The 20,477-nt window shown below is 35.8% G+C and overlaps 1 protein-coding gene across 2 annotated transcripts in view; it reads left to right on the forward strand.

The window, feature by feature from the left end:
* Positions 1–20,477, forward strand: part of RINT1 (RAD50 interactor 1) — a 625,783-nt gene that overhangs the window by 418,489 nt on the left and 186,817 nt on the right. For both annotated transcript variants that reach the window (XM_044088530.1, XM_044088531.1), the window contains one exon: positions 6,867–7,081. In XM_044088530.1, the coding sequence (XP_043944465.1) occupies positions 6,867–7,081 (215 nt within the window). The remainder of the gene's footprint in view (positions 1–6,866; positions 7,082–20,477) is intronic.

Genomic DNA, 20,477 nt, shown 5'->3' on the forward strand with positions numbered 1-20,477 from the left:
TGAGTTTTGAAGCATTGCTTGAGTTTGTTTTTGAATCAAGTTAGTGAGGGTTCTAGAGTCAAGTCAGCTGGGAGTCTGTTCCATGTTTTTCCAAAAAGGTGGCAAATAGAGAGTCCCCAGCTGAGTAGTTGGATTTGTATGTTTGAACTAGGAGTCTGGTGGATGATCATAGTGGCTGGGTGCTGGTGTAGAGGCTGATAATATTTTTTAGTGCAGGTGTATTTTCTGGTCGGTAAAGGACTTTATGTGCTACTATTAGCTGGTTGAATTGCAGCAGGCTAGGCAGTTCACGCCATCCTAGGTGATTTAGGTTGTGACAGTCGTGTGTCCGGTAGGCTGTGCCAGTAGTAAATCTGGCAAAGTGGTTATAGCAGGATGATAGTTTATTAAGATCTGTTTTGTTTAAGTTGGAGAATAGAGGTGAGGCATAGAGAAGAGTTGATAGTAGATGAGAATGAGCAATTGCAGTTATTCTGTATATTTCCAATTTAGTAAATGTTGTGTATCCATTGTCTATACCTACACTCCAAAGTCAGCATACTGAAACAGCAGCAACGTAACTGTGTGATCTAACCATTTACATGGTAAATAATCGCTTCCAGTCGAATGCATTCTAGCCAGTGGACATGTATATGCTCTTCCGTTTTCCCCTCTCAGTCATCCTTTTCATCAGAATAGTCTTTCACTTCCGCTAAATTGATGGAGTCCACAAATCTATAAAGATTTCTTTATCTCGTCTGACAAAATATGGCAGCTGTGGTAAACTTTCACCTTTACTATTACAAGCTGTGCATTAGTGTACACTTGCATTCTCATCGTGGTTAAGATAAAAAAAAAAATAAACTTTTAAAACTGTGGGGAAAGTAATTTATACTCTATTTCAAACATGTAAACACTTAACTGTTGTCTCTGTTGCATTTTCAGAAAAAAATGAGTCAAAATTGTCAGTGGTTTATCATACTTTTGATCTGACCAAAAAGCTCTTTGTATGCCTAGAGACTTTGTGTCTCTAGTCCATCTTACCATCTTAGTTTGAAAAAAAAAAAATAAAAAAGCTCAAATAATCCATACCTTTCTTGTCTTAAAAAAGCAACAAAAAAAGCAAATCTCTCAATTCTCCTAAATATCCTCCAGTGAAATCAGTTGTTGCTCAACATACACTATTTGTCCATTTCTTTAAAATGACATATCTTGAACTTCACCTGCTTTTTGTGTTAATGGTAGCATGACATTATATTGCTCTTGCAGTAGTTCACACTCATTCACATCAGTATTTTCCATTTGGTTAGCTTATCCCATAATGATGTCAAATGTCTTGAAGCATGCATAATTCATTCCAAAGTTGTTCCGACATCTCTTATAATTAGTTAAGGGATCATCTTTCCCCGAATTATCATGGCTTTCAGGCAGAGCTGCAATAATATTAACTTCACTTCCCATTTTTTCATCCAAAATTACCTTATCTTTACTTGTAAATCTAACCAAATCTACTGCTACCATGCTGTACATAATACTTTAATATACTTGTACAGGTAAGTTGGCATGAATTGACCGACTAAATTAAACAATATTGTTATATCTGGACACATGGTATTGCCAGAAGACATATCCATCCACAACAGCCACTGCAAGAATTCCCCCTTTTTAAATTTTTCTGTAATGTTTGATACGAAAGTCAGCACATCAGAAATTAAGCCGTGAACTTTAAAGTCCACTGGTCGGCAGTGTGACAATAGGCGGTACTACTAGCCATGCCAGAAGTAGGACAGTGGATGTATGACTTGTGCCAACACAGCTAGCTGGAATTTTGTAAGTTTGTATATCAAACTGATTTGTACAGGTGTTTGTGCTGAAAATGTATTTGTGAAGTTTGCTTGTGTTAAAATGTATCAACAGTGCAGCCTGCTGGAATGAAAGGAAATGTACATTTATTATTGTAATGGAATTAAATGTATATGTTTTAATAGAGGACAGTGTAACAGCAAAGGTTAACCAGTTAGCTTACTTTAAGAAAAATAAGGGAAATGTAAATGAGCTGTTAAACCATTAAAACAGCACCTCACAGTGCTGAATAAGACTGGAGACTGGTCTGGAAGAAGCTTTTGTTCATTAGTTCAGTAAAAAGAGGAGAAGCCGCAGGCACTGCCTTAAACATTTAAGATGTGTATTGTAGCCTTCTATGCTAAATTCCTGTCTCAGCTTCAAAGGGGGTTACTGTGAGAACCTAGAGTCAGGTGACCAGATGGTCATTTTGCAAGCCATCTTGGATATTCTATTTTACAGGGAATAATCTCTGAGGATGGAGTATTTTGTTTGGGAGCTTGACAAGAAAGACTGCTCACTTATTTCATCATGCCTTGCTCTATCAAGTGAGTTATTAGGGAATAGTAATTCTCCTAAATTCAGTCAGGAAAATATGGTGAAGCTTAGTTTAGAGATTTTTTTTCTTTATTTGTATAAGTCTGTCCATCAGTGTTTTCAGTATCCCCCTGTGATTTGAATTCTGTGGTTTACTGTGAATATATATATTCAATATTTTCATGTGCTTTTATTATTTATTATTACGTATATTTAAAACTTTTTTTGTGGCTGACCCTTATAGAAAGTATTTAACCTTTGAGAGTGCTTATATTTATTTGGTGACAGACACTGTGTGGGCCACTCCTGAAGGCCTAGTTGTCTTGATCAACTATTACCATTAGTATTCATATTAATATTACACAGTATAATTGGACACCCTTTGCTAAGGGCCTTAGAGTAGCTGATTGTGGAGTGTCTAGTGGCAGTGGTAATTATCTTATATTCTGGGCAGAAGGGAGCACAACAGGTAATTTTGTGCCAGCCTTACTCAGGTGTATGTGTGTGTGGAAAATCAAATCTCTGTGTGTGAGTGTCAGCTACTTGGGGCAGGGGCATGAAGCACTGGGTCTACAGAGATCGTGCTGGAGGACTTGGCTTGGACACTCAGCTGAGGACCTAACCCTACAACTGAACCAGTGGGGAGTCTTATTGGGGACCTGGAGGGAGTCAGATATAGAGAAATCCAGACCCTGGGCTGAGTGTGTTCCCAGTGGGCTCTTAAGGGAAATTGTGCTTGCAGAGAAGTCTGCATCTGGAGACATGGCTTTGTGATAACAAATTAATTCTTAACCCTAAAAAAACTAAGCTCCTACTTTTCCTTCCCAAAAACCTCATTAGTCTCAAAACTGCATTTACCATCCTATCAAGCAGTAACATCATCATCATTGCTGAACCCAGCACTAAATTGCTGGGAGTCATAGTAGACGATCAACTTAAATTTGATCTCCAAGTCGCCAATGCTATCAAAAAGACTCACCAGAAACTTGGACTTCTTTATCGCAACAACAGACATTTAACCAACACAGCCAGAATAACTCTCTCCCGTGCATTTCTTCTTTCTTCCCTTCTTTATAGCTGTCAATTATTCACTAACCTGAACACCACACTCATTACTAAAGTAGAAACTACCTATAATAAGGTGGCCAGATTCATTGCAAACCAAACCTACAAATCTCACCATTGCTTATCCCTTAAACAATGGACTGGCTTGAATTACCCCATTTGCTCTTACTACATCAACTACAAATTATCCACTCTATCCTCTATCTACCATATTTCTGTCCTAGTCTTCTATCTATTATATCTAAGTATTCCCCAACTCGGACACTACGTAGCTCAGACCAAGGCTTCCTACAGGTTTATAAACCCAAAACCAAAATACGAAGTTTACTCTGTAACTATAACCCTGCTGCAAATTGGAACCAACTCCCCCAAGAAATTAGGTCGCTTGACCATACCAAGCATTTCAAGCTAGCCATTCAAAGATACCCAACAAAGAAATGATCCTGTCACTGTAGTCACCCCCCCAAAGAACCCTACCCCCTATTCCTTATGCCACCCCCTCTATCAGCCCTCTGCATTTCCTCCTCTATATCCTTCACTTCTATTTTCCTTCTCCCTCGTCTTCCTCTCCTCCCCTGTCTATCCCAATAAACTTCTATCCCTCTGTCCCACTTTTAAACACCTCATCCTATTCTTTTTGTACTTATACTGTATATAACCTAACAAGAATTATGACACATTATGATTTATTGTAAATGTTATCTTGCTATATTTTGTTTAGTTGCCACTGATGATTTCTTAACTATCTGTATGTAAAATTTATAAAGTCACTGTGGAGCTTTTCTCCCCAGGTCTCCACTGAAAACAAGCCAACCACTCAGCTGGTCTAACCCGGACAACAAATGTAAAATAAATAAAATAAATACTGAGGGTATCCATTTGTATTCCAAGTGCACATCCCTCTCCAGTGTCAGTGGTGAAGATTCAGGCTCCTTGATTACTGGCTTCAGAGAGAGGTTATCACAGACAGTATAAAAAAGTGTATCTTATCCATTTTAGGAAGTAGTACAGAAGGAATTCTGGACAGCAGAAATAGTTTTACAGAATAATGGCACGGTATAGTAGCAGTTTTATACTGTCTGCCTTTATGCAACATTGTCTCACCTTCAGTATAAGTCCAAAGTAAAAACATAATGTTTAAATAAGCAAAAGAAAAATGATGTCACTCTGAAATGAGCTGAACTTCACAATGCATAGGTAAGACTGACACCTATGATATGTGTACTGTTTGCTTCATTGTAATGTTGGCATCAAAGATTAGTGTGAAACTGGGTCACTCCCAACTGTTCAGTGCTTAGTCTTTAGACAAAATAGCTGGTGTTTGTGTTTTGATATGTTTAGATTGCTTTCAAAATACATCCACTGGATCTTTACTCTGGATAGGATGCATTTTCAATAACTCGTGATCAGTTTTAACAAGTTTACCTTAGCCACTGTGTAATACATGGCTATAATCAGGGACAGCATTAGTTGAACTGTGCCCTAGGTAAAGGGCTGCACTTCTATTCCCTGCCCATCATGAGGTACCCACATGCCCTCCCCCCATCCTGACTTACCCACACCACCCAGATAACTTTTTTCTTTCTTTCTCACAGTCTGTCTTGCTATTCCAACTTTTTCTGCATTCATACATTCATTCATTCAAACATCCAAACAAGGCAAGACTGCACTCTTGATAACTGTGGAGGAAATAACCGCATTGTGCTGAAATCTGGGACCCAGTAGGCTTCCCAACAGCCATGTGGTTCCTAGATGGTCTGTGGTGCATTTCAGAGTTTTTTAAATAACCTGTTTCATCCAGGGATGATGGCCTGAAAAAGCAATTCTAATTAAGGAAAGAAATTCAATCTCAACTCTTCAGCTTTACTTTTTTTCCTGTATCTGTTCAACACACACTGCAACTGACCAGGACTGCACTGTAATAACTGTGGAAGAAATAAGTGAATTTAGCCAGGGATTTGGAGGCCTCTAGACACCCAGAAGCCATTGGGGGGGGGGCTACATGCTCTGAAGTGCATTTTGAAGTTTGTTTGTGTTTTAAAACAGTCTTTTCATCCAATGATGGCCTGGGCAGTAATATTAAGGAAAGAAACTGTGTTTTTCTTCACCTTTTGCTTTTTCCAGTGTCCTTTCAACATACCCTGAATGACTTGGAATGCACTGTAATAGATGTGGAGGATATACCTGAATTAAGCTGGGCATCTAGGGATGGTTAGGCTCCTAGAAGACCTCTAGAATCCATGAGGGTTCTAAATGCTGGAAGTTTATTTTATTTTGTAGTTTTTTTCAAACCTTTTGTTCAGATGATGGCCTGAACAAAAATCATGATTACGGAGAGAGCTTCAGTGTTATTCCTCAACTTTTTTTTTCCTGCATCCTTTCAACAGACCCTAACTGATCAAGACTACACTGTAGTAACAGTGGAGGAGTTAACTGCATAAAGCTGGTGGTCTGGAGGCTCTGAGGTGCATTTAGGGTATATCCCAGCTCTGATGCAGGAGTCTTGCATGTAGTCCTTTCTTCTCTAAGGTGAATCTGTATTCTCATTTTGTTGAGTTGATGTTTCTGTGTGTGTGTGTGTGTGTGTATAATATATATATATATATATATATATATATATATATATTGTGTGTGTGTGTGTGTGTACACACACACACACACACACACACACACGCACAGTCTTTCCCCTCCTCTAGAAAGGAAAGCAACTTTTAGAATGTACTCTGCCTCTCCCAGCCAGCTCCCCTGTGGTTCATGTCCATCACCAGATCAGTGGCTGCTATTTTTTTTCGTGCTTATGTGAATGTACTTTGCTTCTCTACTGTTTGCCTCCACCAATATGTTTTTGTAAAATGTGACTGTTTTTGCTGTTTGAAGTGGCATTCATTTATTTGACCTTTAATAACAAGACTGACATTTGAACATTACCATTTTTGAGAAAAAGAACATGTCTTCAAACATTTGCTAGTATGTGAGTTATCTGTGAAGTTGTGTTAGAAAAAAATGCAGTTGAAGAAGCACTGCTGTACATTGCTGTTTGATGTTTCATAGTACACTGTACATGCTTTTTTTTATTTTTATTTATTTTTTTTTACTGTGCATGAATTTTTAGTATAAGGAAGAAGGGAGTTTGCAGAATGAGTAGATTAGGCACTCTGCCATTCCATGTCTTTCTCAGTGAGTCTTGCTGTTGTGACATGGTATTATTGCCCATTGTAAAATTTAAAGGAGATTAACCTGTGCTTTTTAGTAGATGATTTTGAGTACAGTTTATGAACTAGCAGTATTTTAAAGAATGTGTCCCAAATTGAGTTCTTGTTGCATCTTGGTACTGGCAAGATAGTATGGTAATGCTTGTATACCCATTTGAACCTTAGAAGATTAAGAGTAACATAACACAGTAGGATGAGACAGTCTTTACATTGATGCTGTTTTATTTTTAGTTCTTTCTTCAGCTGCAGCAGGCTGCTTTAGAAGCATGTGCTGATAGGGACTCCGTTAATGACCTGAGGTTGGGCCACCTGGCTTCCATGGAGAGCTCAGTCTTTGATGACATGATTAATTTGCTTGAAAGACTGCGACAAGATATGCTAACACGACAAGTCGACCATGTCTTCAGGGAGCTGCAAGACAAAATAAAGCCATACAAGAAAGAAAGGTATATTTTATTTTGCAATGTGGATTTTCAAAATATTGATAAAGCTGTAATAGCAATTCTATATGTAGAGTGGAGTGGACTGTTTAATGTTGCAGCTCTAGTTTTACATTTTTTTTAATTGATAAAACAACCCAATATCTAATTGTTTTATTTTGAAATGCATATCACATAAACATTAAATTTGAAGGGGAAGGCTGTGTGTCTGTCTTGCTAATACCCAACACTGAATATACGGTCTTTTCACCCACAGTCTAGAGAATGTACTTTTTCCATGCCATGTTTAATTTTGAAAAGGCCTGTTTTAAAGTTGCCTTATAAAGCTTTTTTTTTTTCACTCCTGAGTGGTCATGTTGGTTATTCATTTGCTTCTGTTATGTCAGAATTCCTTGTAGGTGTTGATGCTTCATGACAAGGTTTCAAGTTACACTGTGTGAAGAGCTGTCTTGAATGATGACAGTTTACCTGTCATTTAAAATAGACATGCCAGACGGATCTATGTGATAACATCGAAATACCATAACGTTGAATGTCATATAGTCAAGACCATATGATCGAATTGCCAGAACGTTGAACAACAATAAACAACAATAATCTACGTTTTTTGCAGGGAGACAAACTGCCTTGCATCCCCCACACTTCCTGCATATTATATACACCAACACTGTGATCACACTTTAGTGGGGAAACTGGTAAATTTCCCAATCCCCAATGTACCTGCAATCTCCATGTATAAGTTTCTATGTTCTGGAGATTCAAAGATGGCCGCCAGATAGAAAGTACACATTTTTGCCTGCTCATTTTTGACTACTATATCAAATCAAATCAAAAAGCATTAAAGAACATAAGGGGATTCGTAAATTTACTTACCTGATCTTCATTTTCCGGAAAAAAAAAAAAACTTACTTGGATGAACAAATCTCCAATACACAGTGGCACAGTGGTGATCCTGGTTACATGTGCTTCGGCCTACCAATCTTCAAAAATCACCTAATCAAACAAACAAAGAAAAAATCCTTTCTAATCAAAATGGAACAAATGGAGCAACAAACTACTAAATCTAGATTCTCCCTAATTAACTCTCCAGAAAAAGAGGTTTCCTCAAAAAGACAAAAAACAAATACACCACAATCTGAAGCAACTAAACAGATTCAAAAAGCTAAAAATGAACAGCCACTCACACTAGAAGACTTCAAAGAAGCTCTGATCCCACTTCAGTCAGAAATACAAACATTCTGTACAAAGCTAACAGTATTCGGAAACAACCTGGAACACATGATGACAAGAATAGAGCAAATGAAGCTAAAATACTAAATAATGAGATGAAAATACAAGAACTACAAAATGAGGCCTCAGAAAGAGACACCATCATCACAGAAATGAAACAGAAAATTATTGACCTGGAAGCAAGAGCCAGACAAAATAACATCTTAATTAGACGAATACCGGAGAAATATGATCAATCACAGCTACTTGGAATTGCAAAAGAAATCATTGACAACGTACTGGAAAATAAAGATATATCTAAAAAGATTGAAATTGAGAGAATACACAGAGCACTTAGGAAAGCCCAGTTATCGGATACTCCAAGACAAGTTTATGCTAGAATCCTAAATGCTGATCATGCACAATCTGTAATTGTAAATGCCAAAAAAAGAGTATTACATGGAATGGCTATAGAATAACCATAGCACAAGATCTACCACTTCCAATTAAGCAGTCAAGACAAGCCCTATCGCCCTTCTGTAGTTACTTGATAAATAAAAATATTAAATTTCAAATGAAATATCCGGCGACCCTTTGCTTCCAGCAAAATAATGTTGACTATTTGATAAAGACTGTGCAAGAAGCCAAATCAACATTTTCAAGTGTCTTTAAAGAACTACCTTCAAATACAGCTTAATTTTAACTCACCAGCTGAACCTTGTCTAGCGATGGTCGTTCGATGCACACTGCTGCTGTTTTAAGGTAACAAATAATCCTTGAAACCGGATTAAGTTGTAATTTTTTACTCAGCGTCTCAAAATTCCACTTTTGGGCTTAGACTACAAAGCAAACGATCAAACTCTACCGTCTGACCTCGCAAACTACATCCAGGTTAAATATCACATCACATCAACCCAAAGAATAATGGTTCCATAATTACAGCATCTCATTAAAAACAATGTGCAAAAAAGAAAAAAGAATAGGGAAAAGAAAAGAAAATAAATCTGCTTCACACTCCCTATGAATGCTGAATCAAGCTAGAACGGAAGCTCAACTCAAACATTATATTTTAATTAATCTGCCTTAAATAACAGCTTGACAATAACAATACAACACTACTCTCTTATACTAAAATGAATTTCATCAGGATAAAAATAATGTAAACATCGCACATTTGAACAATAACTACATAAGGACTTCAACGAGGATTATAGTGTATCCTTAAACTAACTCAGGCATCAAGCCACTCTCGCTTAAAGTACAATCTACGAACTGTAACTGACACAAAATGCCGACAGCTTGGATGAGCAACTGTGCACTTGTATTTAATCTTAGTACAATGTTGTTCTTTTACTCTTAAACCTGGCGACTGCAAAAGTAAAAGCAAATGTTCTTAATAAACCGCGACAACATTTATAGTTACTGTAACTTAATTTCAGGTGCAGGTTTGTTCTCATTTCTTAGTGTGTCAACATCTGCTGCTAATAGCATTCTATGAAAACCAAGAGGTCTACAACAAAAACGCTTATTCTGGTATTGTGACTTACACATTTGGGTTAAATCATCACACTGCCTTAGACCATAATCTTTGAGTATGTTTCTATGCCACAAGCACTAACGAAATACTAACAACCTTTGAGACTCTCCAAAAGAATATTGGCAAGGCAATTAACAGCTAAACTGCCGGACGACAGAACTCAAGCAAGCAATGTTTTCTTCTTTTTCCCTCGTTCCATAAACTGAGAAAATAGCACAGTTCTAACTTAATTAAAAATAATATGCCAGAAATTTTGATTAATCAGCGCATTCCTGTCATGAATGAAGGAGGTGTAGCTCTTTATCTTAGAATCCGCACAGACCTGTGTACGATAGTCGAGCAGCGTGTTGAGTGTGCTGATTGGTCTCTGAGGCTCTCCCTTCCTTCTGGGTTCACAAAGAATATCGAGCATAGCTTTGCCCCTCTGTCAAGCTTGATAACGAAGTGACGCCATTTTGGAAGTCAGAAAGGCATGGTTTTCACTGGCTGACAGACATTTTTTAAATAGTGCGTAGCGGCATGGTCATGACGCTGTGAGGCATTCAGGCTCAATGTCTGTTTTTTTGCAGCCGCTGTGAGATGTCCCATGCTCTAATTCAAATATAAAGAAGATAATGAATACGTAGGGCAAACTGGAAGGAGGAAAAAGGTGTATTTTAAGGAAAAGGAAGAAATTAAGAGTAAAATTAATCCCCACTACTGCCTAAGGTACAGAAATGGTTTTGAATTGTGACACTGCTAATCCAATCTCATGTTTTCAGAATAATGTTTTCAGAATAATAGAGGTTTACCTACAGAGCACAGGATCAAATAATCAAAGAAGAAAAAGCTAACCATTAGCATTGGTATATTTGGAAATTAGAAAAGTGCATATAACATTATGGCACACAAGCACTTCTTAAAGAAAATCAAATAGGGAGACCTTAATGATCCACAAAACAACTGCATTAAGAGTATAATGTCACATATAAGAGATGCTAGAAGCATTACTGACACTCCATGAATGTAAAAAACAAATACATCATTAATCAACAACTCATGAGACTTCAGCAGAACTTTTTAATATAAAATCTCAACAAACCATCCTTTATTTGTAAATTCCTATACATCTCTCTACATGCTTCTTGGTAATGTCTCACGCTGCAGGAAAAATGACTTGTATAGAGAAATAGCTGAGATTAAAATATTTGATACTACATGGTGCTCTGAAAGGGCACTTGATGTTAAAATGAATCTTAAAAAGTATGCAACATTTTTTTTTTTTATCTCTTGATTTTAAATGCTTTATTTTTTAGTAAATTATATTTTAATGATAAAATAGTTACTAGTTAAACATTACTGTTCTCATGACATACTAATTGAATATTTCTTTTGAAGTAATTTATTTTGCATATTTTACAGAGATGTTTACCAAAAATGTTAGTTTTACTACCAAGTATTGCATTAGAAATTAACTATGAGATAATATATATATGTATGGCAAACTAAGACAAATTACTTCAAGAGGACGGAATAACATACATTAATCAGTATAATATATATATATATATATATAGTGCATAAAACAACTTTAGTATCCTTTTAGACGATATATCACAATTGAGTTATCTGGTGTAAGAGTGGACAATACCTACACTAATACTATTTTAAATAATACCTGGATTTTGCTGTAGTTGGGTCCAATGATAAGGGAAAGGAAGAAAGGAAGCAGAAAAATAGTCTGTACTGAACTATTCATGGCCTAAGACTTGACTGTCCATATGAATCAAAGATTGTTAATGTTAAAACAGGGCGGACAAGATAGGTGTTGTATAAAATACAAAACAGTCTCTTACATTACTTGATCGGGTTAATGGTCTAAGTATCATCCTTTGACTTGAGCTAATTTTATTTTTCAATGAATCAATAAAACTAGTATATAATAAATTAATGCACAATAAGCAAATGCAGGCATGGAAGCTAGTATTGTGCTGAATGTCTGATGGATCTTAGAATAACAATAGGCTTTTGTAATATAGTTGGGATTGTATATATGTTTTTATTACCTCTTACAAATAAAAGAAGTTTTGTGGATATGCACGGATGGGGTCTGCAAGGGGCGGGTTGTCACTCATTAACTCTTATACTGTCATTAACATTACACTACAATCTCCACACTGTACACTTAAACATACCTATCATTCACACAGGAAAGCTAAAACTCACCTTATATACTGTATTAGCTTTCAAACCCAAATGGTAGTAAAATGACATTAAAGACAAAATGATGTTTCTGGAATCATGGAATGTTAAGGTCTCCAGAATATTACGAAAAAAAAGTTAATCCTACATTTAATATATAAATCTGATGCTGATGTAATGTTTATTCAGGAAACACATATGACTAAAGCTCAATGGGTAAAGGAAGCAAAAATGAAATGGGTAAAATCAATCATAGCTGCTGGAAATGATACTGCATCTAAGGGAGTAGCAATAATAGTTAAAAATTCTTTCAATGGTACTATAAAAGCAAGCGAATGCGACCCCAATGGCAGGTGGTGTTATTTAGAATGTTTCCTTCCCTCTTTCAATAGAAACATTTTAATATTAAATGTATATGGTCCTTGTATGCACCAGAATGAGTTCATTTATGATATATACTCAATCCTAGAAAAATTTCCAAATCATCTATACTTAATAGGAGGCGATTGGAATATGACTACCAGACCTGAACTAGACAGAACAAATAAAGATAATAATCAACCTATCGATTTAACAAATCTTATAAATGATCTAATAGAAGATTTTAATTTATTAGATCCCTTTGAACTCTTCATACAAAAATCTGGAATCAGTAAATTTACCTTCTTTTCAACCCCCCACAAAACCTGGTCCAGAATAGATTTTTTCTTAATCTCAACATATTTCAAAAAGTTTGATATAAAATTTCATATAGATCCCAGAACCCTATCTGACCACGCAAAAATCAACCTAATAATAAATGAGACCAAAATAAACACAGATAAGCAATATAGTATAAACTGGTCCTTAAACCAGAACCTCTTGAAAAACAGGGAACTATGTCAGGAAATAAGAGAACTACTTACACAAACCAACAATAATTTAGAAACAATAAGTATCCCCTTGGACATACAATGGGCAGCAACCAAGGCAACACTTAGAGGTATACTAATACAAAAAGCATCAATACTCAAAAAACAAGCTAACTCCCATATTGAAAACCTAGAACTTAATTTAAAAAAACTTGAACTACAAATGCAACTTAGACATGATCCGGACCTGGAGAAACAGATCATCTCTGTAGATACAAATGAATCAGCTCTCTCTCACTGAACTTAGACTTCTACACAAATATTCCAAATAGGCCCACACTCCCTCTAAAATCCTAGCCAGAATAATCAACATAAACCCCCCTTCTTCCACAATAAAACAAATTAAACATAAAAATAAGTCCTTCAACTCGGATGGGGAAATCATAAAAGTTTTTGAAGAAATTTATCAGATCTATGGCCCACATCCTCTGGAAGATGAAATAGAAACTAATAATTTTTTAGATGACATGCATTTCCCACATATAACAGACGCGCAGATAGAGCTTTTCAAAAAATCAATAACTGCTGAAGAAGTACTCCTAGCTATCAACAAATTGAAATCAGGAAAGTCCCCAGGCCCTGATGGCTATACACCAGAATTTTATAAATCATTCATGAAACATTTAGTCCCAATCCTACTCAAAGTATACAACTATATAATAAAATTTGGAATCACTGATTTATACATTAATAACTCTAAAACGATCTTTATTCCAAAACCAAATACACCTGGTATTAACCCCAGCGACTACCGTCCAATTACACTAATATACCTAGACATAAAAATATTAGCAACAATATTGCCCCACAGAATGAATAAAGCAATTTCTTATATCATATCTGCTGAACAGCTAGGCTTTATGAATAGCAGACAAGTCTGGGATAATACATTATCAATAGAAGCTATAATAAATATGACAGTCAAAGACCCCTCACTGAAGTATGCTCTCTCTGTGGATGCGCAAAAAACTTTTGACAGAGTTAATCTAAACTTCTTGTTCAAAATACTAAAACGATTTGCTTTACCTGAGGAGTATATAGCCATGATCAAAGTACTATATAATGAGGCCACTACTACATTACATATAAATAAAAATAATTCACGCCCTATACATATAATAAATGGAACCAGACAAGGCTGTCCGCTTTCCCCATATCTTTTCAACCTCTATTTAGAAGCTCTCCTTTTAAAATTAAGTCAAAAAACATTCAACCACTCTGTTTACATTTCAAATGTACTAACTAAATATACAGCATATGCTGACGACCTCAACATCTATTTTCAATATCCCTCTACTGATTTGGTAAAAATTCTAAATTCTATTGACAAGTTTTCCGCAATCTCAAATTATGCTATGAATACAGGTAAATCAAAAATATTCCCACTAAACCCTCTTAATCATAAGGAGATTTTCTTTCCAGACTCAAAAATTAAAATAGAATATTCACTCAAATATTTAGGTGTTACATTTATCCACCCGCATAAGGAAATTATAAAAGAAAATCTGTACATGGTTTGGTCAAAAATTACAAAAGACTTGGCCAGATGGGAAAAATTAAACCTTTCTCTACTCTCCAAGGCATCAATTATAAAAATGAATATACTTCCTAAAATTCTGCACCAATTTCAGGCTATTAGCCAATGCGTGACAAACAAATTCTTCGCCAAAATGGATACAACATTGAGTAAATTTATATGGCACCTGAAAAACGTTAGAATTAGTTATAAAAAACTAGCATTACCCAATGAAAAAGGTGGCTTAAGCCTTCCCGATTTCCAGACATATTATCATATTATCAATGCTAATCATATTGTACACCTAACCCACTTTGAGCCCTATGATACCTCTTGGTACCCTCTCTGGATAAAAATTTATTACCAATATTTAAACACCTCTACTATTAACCCAAAAGCTATTCCCTTCCTTAGCAGCAAAAGCCTAAGAAATCTCAATATACATCCGATGATAGTTAATAAAGTAACAAGTTTTCAACTTCTTATCTCTTCTTTAAATATAAAGAACTCCCTAATTATGGCACAACCAATACACATGAATCCTGAAATTAAATTAAATAACAATATGTTAAATCTAGAAAAATATCCATATATTAAAAACTGTACAATATGGGATTTCTATCAAATAAAAGATCAACCCCTAGGCTATATCGTTGAGCACTTGGCTCTAAGTAAAAAATATTGCCTGATCATTAAACAAATACAGTATTTAGTAAACTTAAAAACATCAGGAATCAACGTAACTCCACAAGAATTTCAGTTTTATCAACAAATTATTTCTTATTTACTACAAAAAACTAAAATGCTTTCAAATACTTATAAACTAATCACCCAATCCAAATATCATAATGAAATATTATACTCAAATTACTGGATGACCAAAAATGTAAATTTAACAATTGAACAAAAATTAGCAGCGATAGACATAACCACAAAACTCACACCTTTTAAAAAACGAATATATACTCAAATTATGATTAATAACAATGCTTATCATACACCATCTTTTCTAAATAAAATAAGTTCCAATTCCTCACCTTTTTGCTCCATATGTCCCAACACAATTGCTGATACTCTCCATATTTTCTGGTCTTGCAAAACTGTCCATAAACTTTGGTGCTCTCTGAGAGTGAAATTGGAGAAATCAGGCTATAGGAAATCCACCCTCTCATGGGAAATGTCAATTCTAAATATTTTCCCCAATACCTACACATTAGAATCTAAACATCTTATAGTAACACTAAGTGCACTGCTTAAATCCTACATAGCTCTTAACTGGCTTGACAGAGCTAAAATCTCCTGGTCAGAATTCAAAAATGCAACTGTCAAATATGTTTTGGCCAACAAATTAAAAACTGTGAGCAAAAAGAAACTGTCCTATTTCAGGAAATATTGGGGAAAACTTATAGGAATTCTATCTTAATCTAAGTTAAAATAGTATATAGTACTTCACTCTTTACTACCCTCAAATCAACTCATAATTAGTCCTTCCTCAAGCACAAAACTGAGATGTGTACAACATAATTATTAAGAAGTTATGTTATGAGTGCTAGGTATACCAATATCCATTAATCACATTTTTTTTTCTCAACTCTAATTATTACCATAATATACCTTAATGAGTGACAACCTAGTGTAAATATATGTAAATAATGTAAATAGTTTATATGATAGATATGGTATAGAATTAAGAATTCTTGTTTTTCTTCTGTCATGCATCAAGTTTATTTTAACACTATTAATATTTACCTTTTTCTGTTTAAAGTGAATTAGGTTCTGAATTGCAGTGATAGGGTCGTAATTTTGTAAATCTACAATATAGTATGTGTTATTTAACCCTATGTAAAATCCGTTGCTATCTTGTTTCTTCCATGTATTAACTGTTTATAATATGCAGAAATTTTAGATTTCTTGTGAAATTGAAATAAAAATTTAATTTAAAAAAAAAGTTTCTGTGTTCTGGCAATTTGATCATATGGTCTCAATCATATGACGTTCAACATTGTGGAACTTCGATCTCCTGGCACACGCCAGCCTTATTCAATAGGTCACCATTTGGCTTTTTTCACTTGATATTTTTAAGCAAACAGTAGAGATCATATTTTTTTTAAAATGTAGTAAACTGGTTTTAATTTCAGTATAGCAGGCCCAGAGTTTCCATGAGAAAAAGTATTATCCTCGCAGTTCCTAGTCTTTATGGCCTGTAGTCAGTCTTATGAGAAGGATCCAGTAGTACCTAAAGGTTCAATGGGACCATCATGGGGAGCCACTGGAGATGCTATTAGATATCAAGAGAGAGATCAATTGGAAGGCAAAACTGTGAAAGATAAATGAAAACGTACCACTCTTACTACCCAAGCACAGTTGGGCCTCAATGACTGAAATATTGAACAGTGATTTGCGGGTGGATGCAGTCAGAATCCTTAAGGGTCCTTAACAAGTAGACCCTTTCTCTGATGAAACTCTTCATCAGCTTAATGAACAGTGATTTGCGGGTGGATGCAGTCAGAATCCTTAAGGGTCCTTAACAAGTAGACCCTTTCTCTGGTGAAACTCTTCATCAGCTTAAAAGATATGGGGGTATCCTGGCCCTTAGCTTTTAAAACCCTCTAGAAACCAGGAGTTTTACTTACCACATATTATCAAAGGGATTTCTGTTCAGCTTCCCTATTCATATACCCAAGTATACACATCCCCCAACACTAGCCCATCTCTTACAGACATTGTATTGCATGTCACATCCACTCTCACTTGCTTATACTACCAATCAGTCCCTTACAAAGCACTCCATTAAACTACCCAGATTCCTGTATAACTTCACCCTTATAATACTCTTCCCACTCCTGTGCAGCAGCATTGACCCTATCCCTGGCTTGTGTCTTAACACCGATAGTATCAAGAGCAGAGTAGAACAATTAAACAGCTTTTTCATCCTTCACAACCCTGTCCTTATAGCTGTAAAAGAATCTTGGCTCAAACCCACTGATCCTTCCATCCACCACTTTTTCTCTGGGTGCAGCTATTATTTTTGATGGGAGACTTGGCTCCACACCTGGTGATGGAACACTACTGCTTTTTAAATATAATTTAATTGTTCAACTCTTAGCTGAAAGCAACATTACTCTCTTACTAATTGGCTACTTCTCAGTGTGCCCTCCCCTACCAACATTCCTAATCATCTCGCTGTTGCTTCCTTCCCTCCTCCTAGCTTGTTAGCCAGATTCAAAATCCTTCTGCTTGAAATTACCTTCTAAATAAAAAAAATCTCAAACTTTATCTTGCTAGGGTCTTCAATCTCAACTCTCTTGTCCCAATCAAAAAAAAAATAAAATCTTAGCAATCCTTAGCGACTTCAAACTCTCAAAACTGGTCAAGTCACTGAACCCACCAGACCATCTCCTAACTCTTCCCATCATTCACTTCTTGATGCTGTTACTAATAAACATTATTTATCAAATTCTCATTTACCTACTTCCGTCATTGACCATTGTCGAATCAGCTTTAGTGTCTCTCACCACGTAAACAAAATTTCTCCCTCCCTTATGTCATTCCGGAACAACCATAGTTCAACATTCTCAAACTAAAAATAATTCCAGCCTCATTAGATACGTCCCCTATTCTCCTACTGACCCAAATTCTCTTCACACAGATTGTCATTAAACTCCAGGATTCCCTCTTTCCTAAAATGGCATGACTCTATAAATCTCCCCTAAAAAGAACTGGCTCGTGTACATACTTGAATGCCTTCTTTGTTTCAGGGACAATGCTCTGCATACTTAAAAACACCCATCCTCAACCTCCGGGCAATATTTTACTAAGGTAAGAAATCTAGCTAGACAACCAATCAGGCAACATAAAAGTCACATTATATATAAAAAATAGCATCAGTTATTACGTTCTTAAGTCCCCTAAAAATTCTGGGCAGAAGTCAACTGCCTGATAGGCAGTACTAATCTAGCTAACACCCACTTCTCCTTATTTCACCTTACATCCACTGATTTTCAGCTTCCACTTCAGTACATTTCCCATCCCTGATTCCATTAATAACCCCTCCACTCCCTCTAACATCTGTCTTCCCCCTATATTCCACTTTCCATTTCAAAGCAGTCAAAGCTAAACACTTAGTATCACTATTTGAAGAACTAAAAACTGACTCAGCTGCTGATTCTGGCAGTCTTTTCCCATGGTCCTTATTCCTGTGTAAGGACTTCATGCCCCCTCCCCCTCAAATTTATAATCTCTGCCTAATTCAAAACATTGTGCTTAATATTTGGAAAACGGCCATTGTTAAATCCCTCCCCAAAAAAGCTAACCCATCCCACCCCACTGATTTCCATACCATCTCCATTCTTCCCATACTTGGTAAAATCCTTGAAAAAATTGGTTACAGCCAACACACCCATTACATCTCTCAATATCATCTGTTCTGAAAACAGCATGACCTTTGGGCTGGTAAGAGCACTTCCACAGCACTGTGGACACTTACTGATAACATCAAAGCCCCCTCACTGGAACCAACAGATAAAGCCTTACCACATAAACACCGAGACACAGAGCAATATGGGAAAGGAATGGAAGAAATCAAAAGTCATCATGGAAGCACTGAATAGAGAAAACTATGAAGCAATTAAGACATAATGTGTTGCTGTTATAAGAGGGAACAGAAATACTTAGAAAGGTAAATGTTATAAAAGCAATGCTCAGTGTCAGAACAGACCAGGAGCTGTCATACACTATTGCAAATAATAAATTCAAGATATCCGCACAGGAGAAAAACTTGGAAGATATGCAGATAAATATAAAGGAAAAGTACAAAATAAGCAAGTCATTGATGACCCAAAAGAGTTTTATAGAGAATTGGGAAACAAAGGAATAGAAACACCAAAAAAAAAAAAAAAGAATTAGATACATTTTGTAGAAATATCTATGAAGACCATGTGAAACATAACAAAGATGATGAATGGATAGAAGTAAAAGAGACAGTATGAAGTTCAAATGTTCAGGATATGAAATGGGATGAAGTAACAGCCAGAGAAACTGAAATAAAATTAAGAAGCTCCTGATTGGAAAATCCAGGGCCAGTTGCAGTACCTTAACTTCTGGCCAACAGTATTAAAACCTTTACACAAAGATTTAGCCTATCTTTATACCAAGATTTAGCCTTCAGTAAGAACTATTTATATGCACATCCCAACCAGGTTAACAATAGGAAAAATGATACCCCTCCTTTAGAGTGAACCTGCAAGCTATCCTAAAAACTATAGATAATAGCTTGCATGTATTCTAATTGATGGTGACAGGGTTTATAATCATTTGGAAGAAAACTAAATCATGGCAGTAGAATGAAGGGATAACCAAAGGTCATCATATGGAACAAAGGATCATTTGTTATTAAAGTCATAATGTAGAATTGTAAAAAGGGGAATAATTTTAAGTATGGCATGAATAAATTACAGAAAAGCATCTAACAGCATCCCACATTCATCTATAAAGAAAGTGTTTACAGATTTATAAAATACACCTTACATTGATCATTTACATTACAGTGATAATAAAAAAAGTGTTTACCTATGTTGCAGCTAAGCCATGATAAAGATCAAATTATTATCCCAGGGATAAAAATTCAAAGGGAGATATTCCAAGGTGACTGTTTGTCACCACTGCTCTTTTGTCTTGCCCTTAACCTATTAAGGCATTGACATAGTAGATTCGGTCATGGTTACAATTTGGCTTCTAGAAAGCAACCAAGTGTAAAGACCTCTCATCTTCTTTCTGTGGATGATTTAACACTGTATGGTTCTACAGATGAGGAGCTGAAAGCACAACTGCAAGTGGTCAAAACTTTCTCAGATTATATAAGTCTGTCATGTGGTCTTGATAAATGTGCAGAAGCAACATTTAAAGCAGAAAAGCTGCAGCAGTAGGAAAATATTTGTCTGGGACAGGAGTGTGATTGTAAAGGAACTTGAGCAGAAGGAAGCGTATAAATATTTTGGAATCAAGTATTGACAGGAAAACATCAACAAATGTGAACAAAACTCAGTAAGG

Source organism: Protopterus annectens, chromosome 11.part0 (genome assembly GCF_019279795.1).
Source record: "Protopterus annectens isolate FY-2018-M chromosome 11.part0, PAN1.0, whole genome shotgun sequence".
Taxonomy (NCBI): domain Eukaryota; kingdom Metazoa; phylum Chordata; order Ceratodontiformes; family Protopteridae; genus Protopterus; species Protopterus annectens.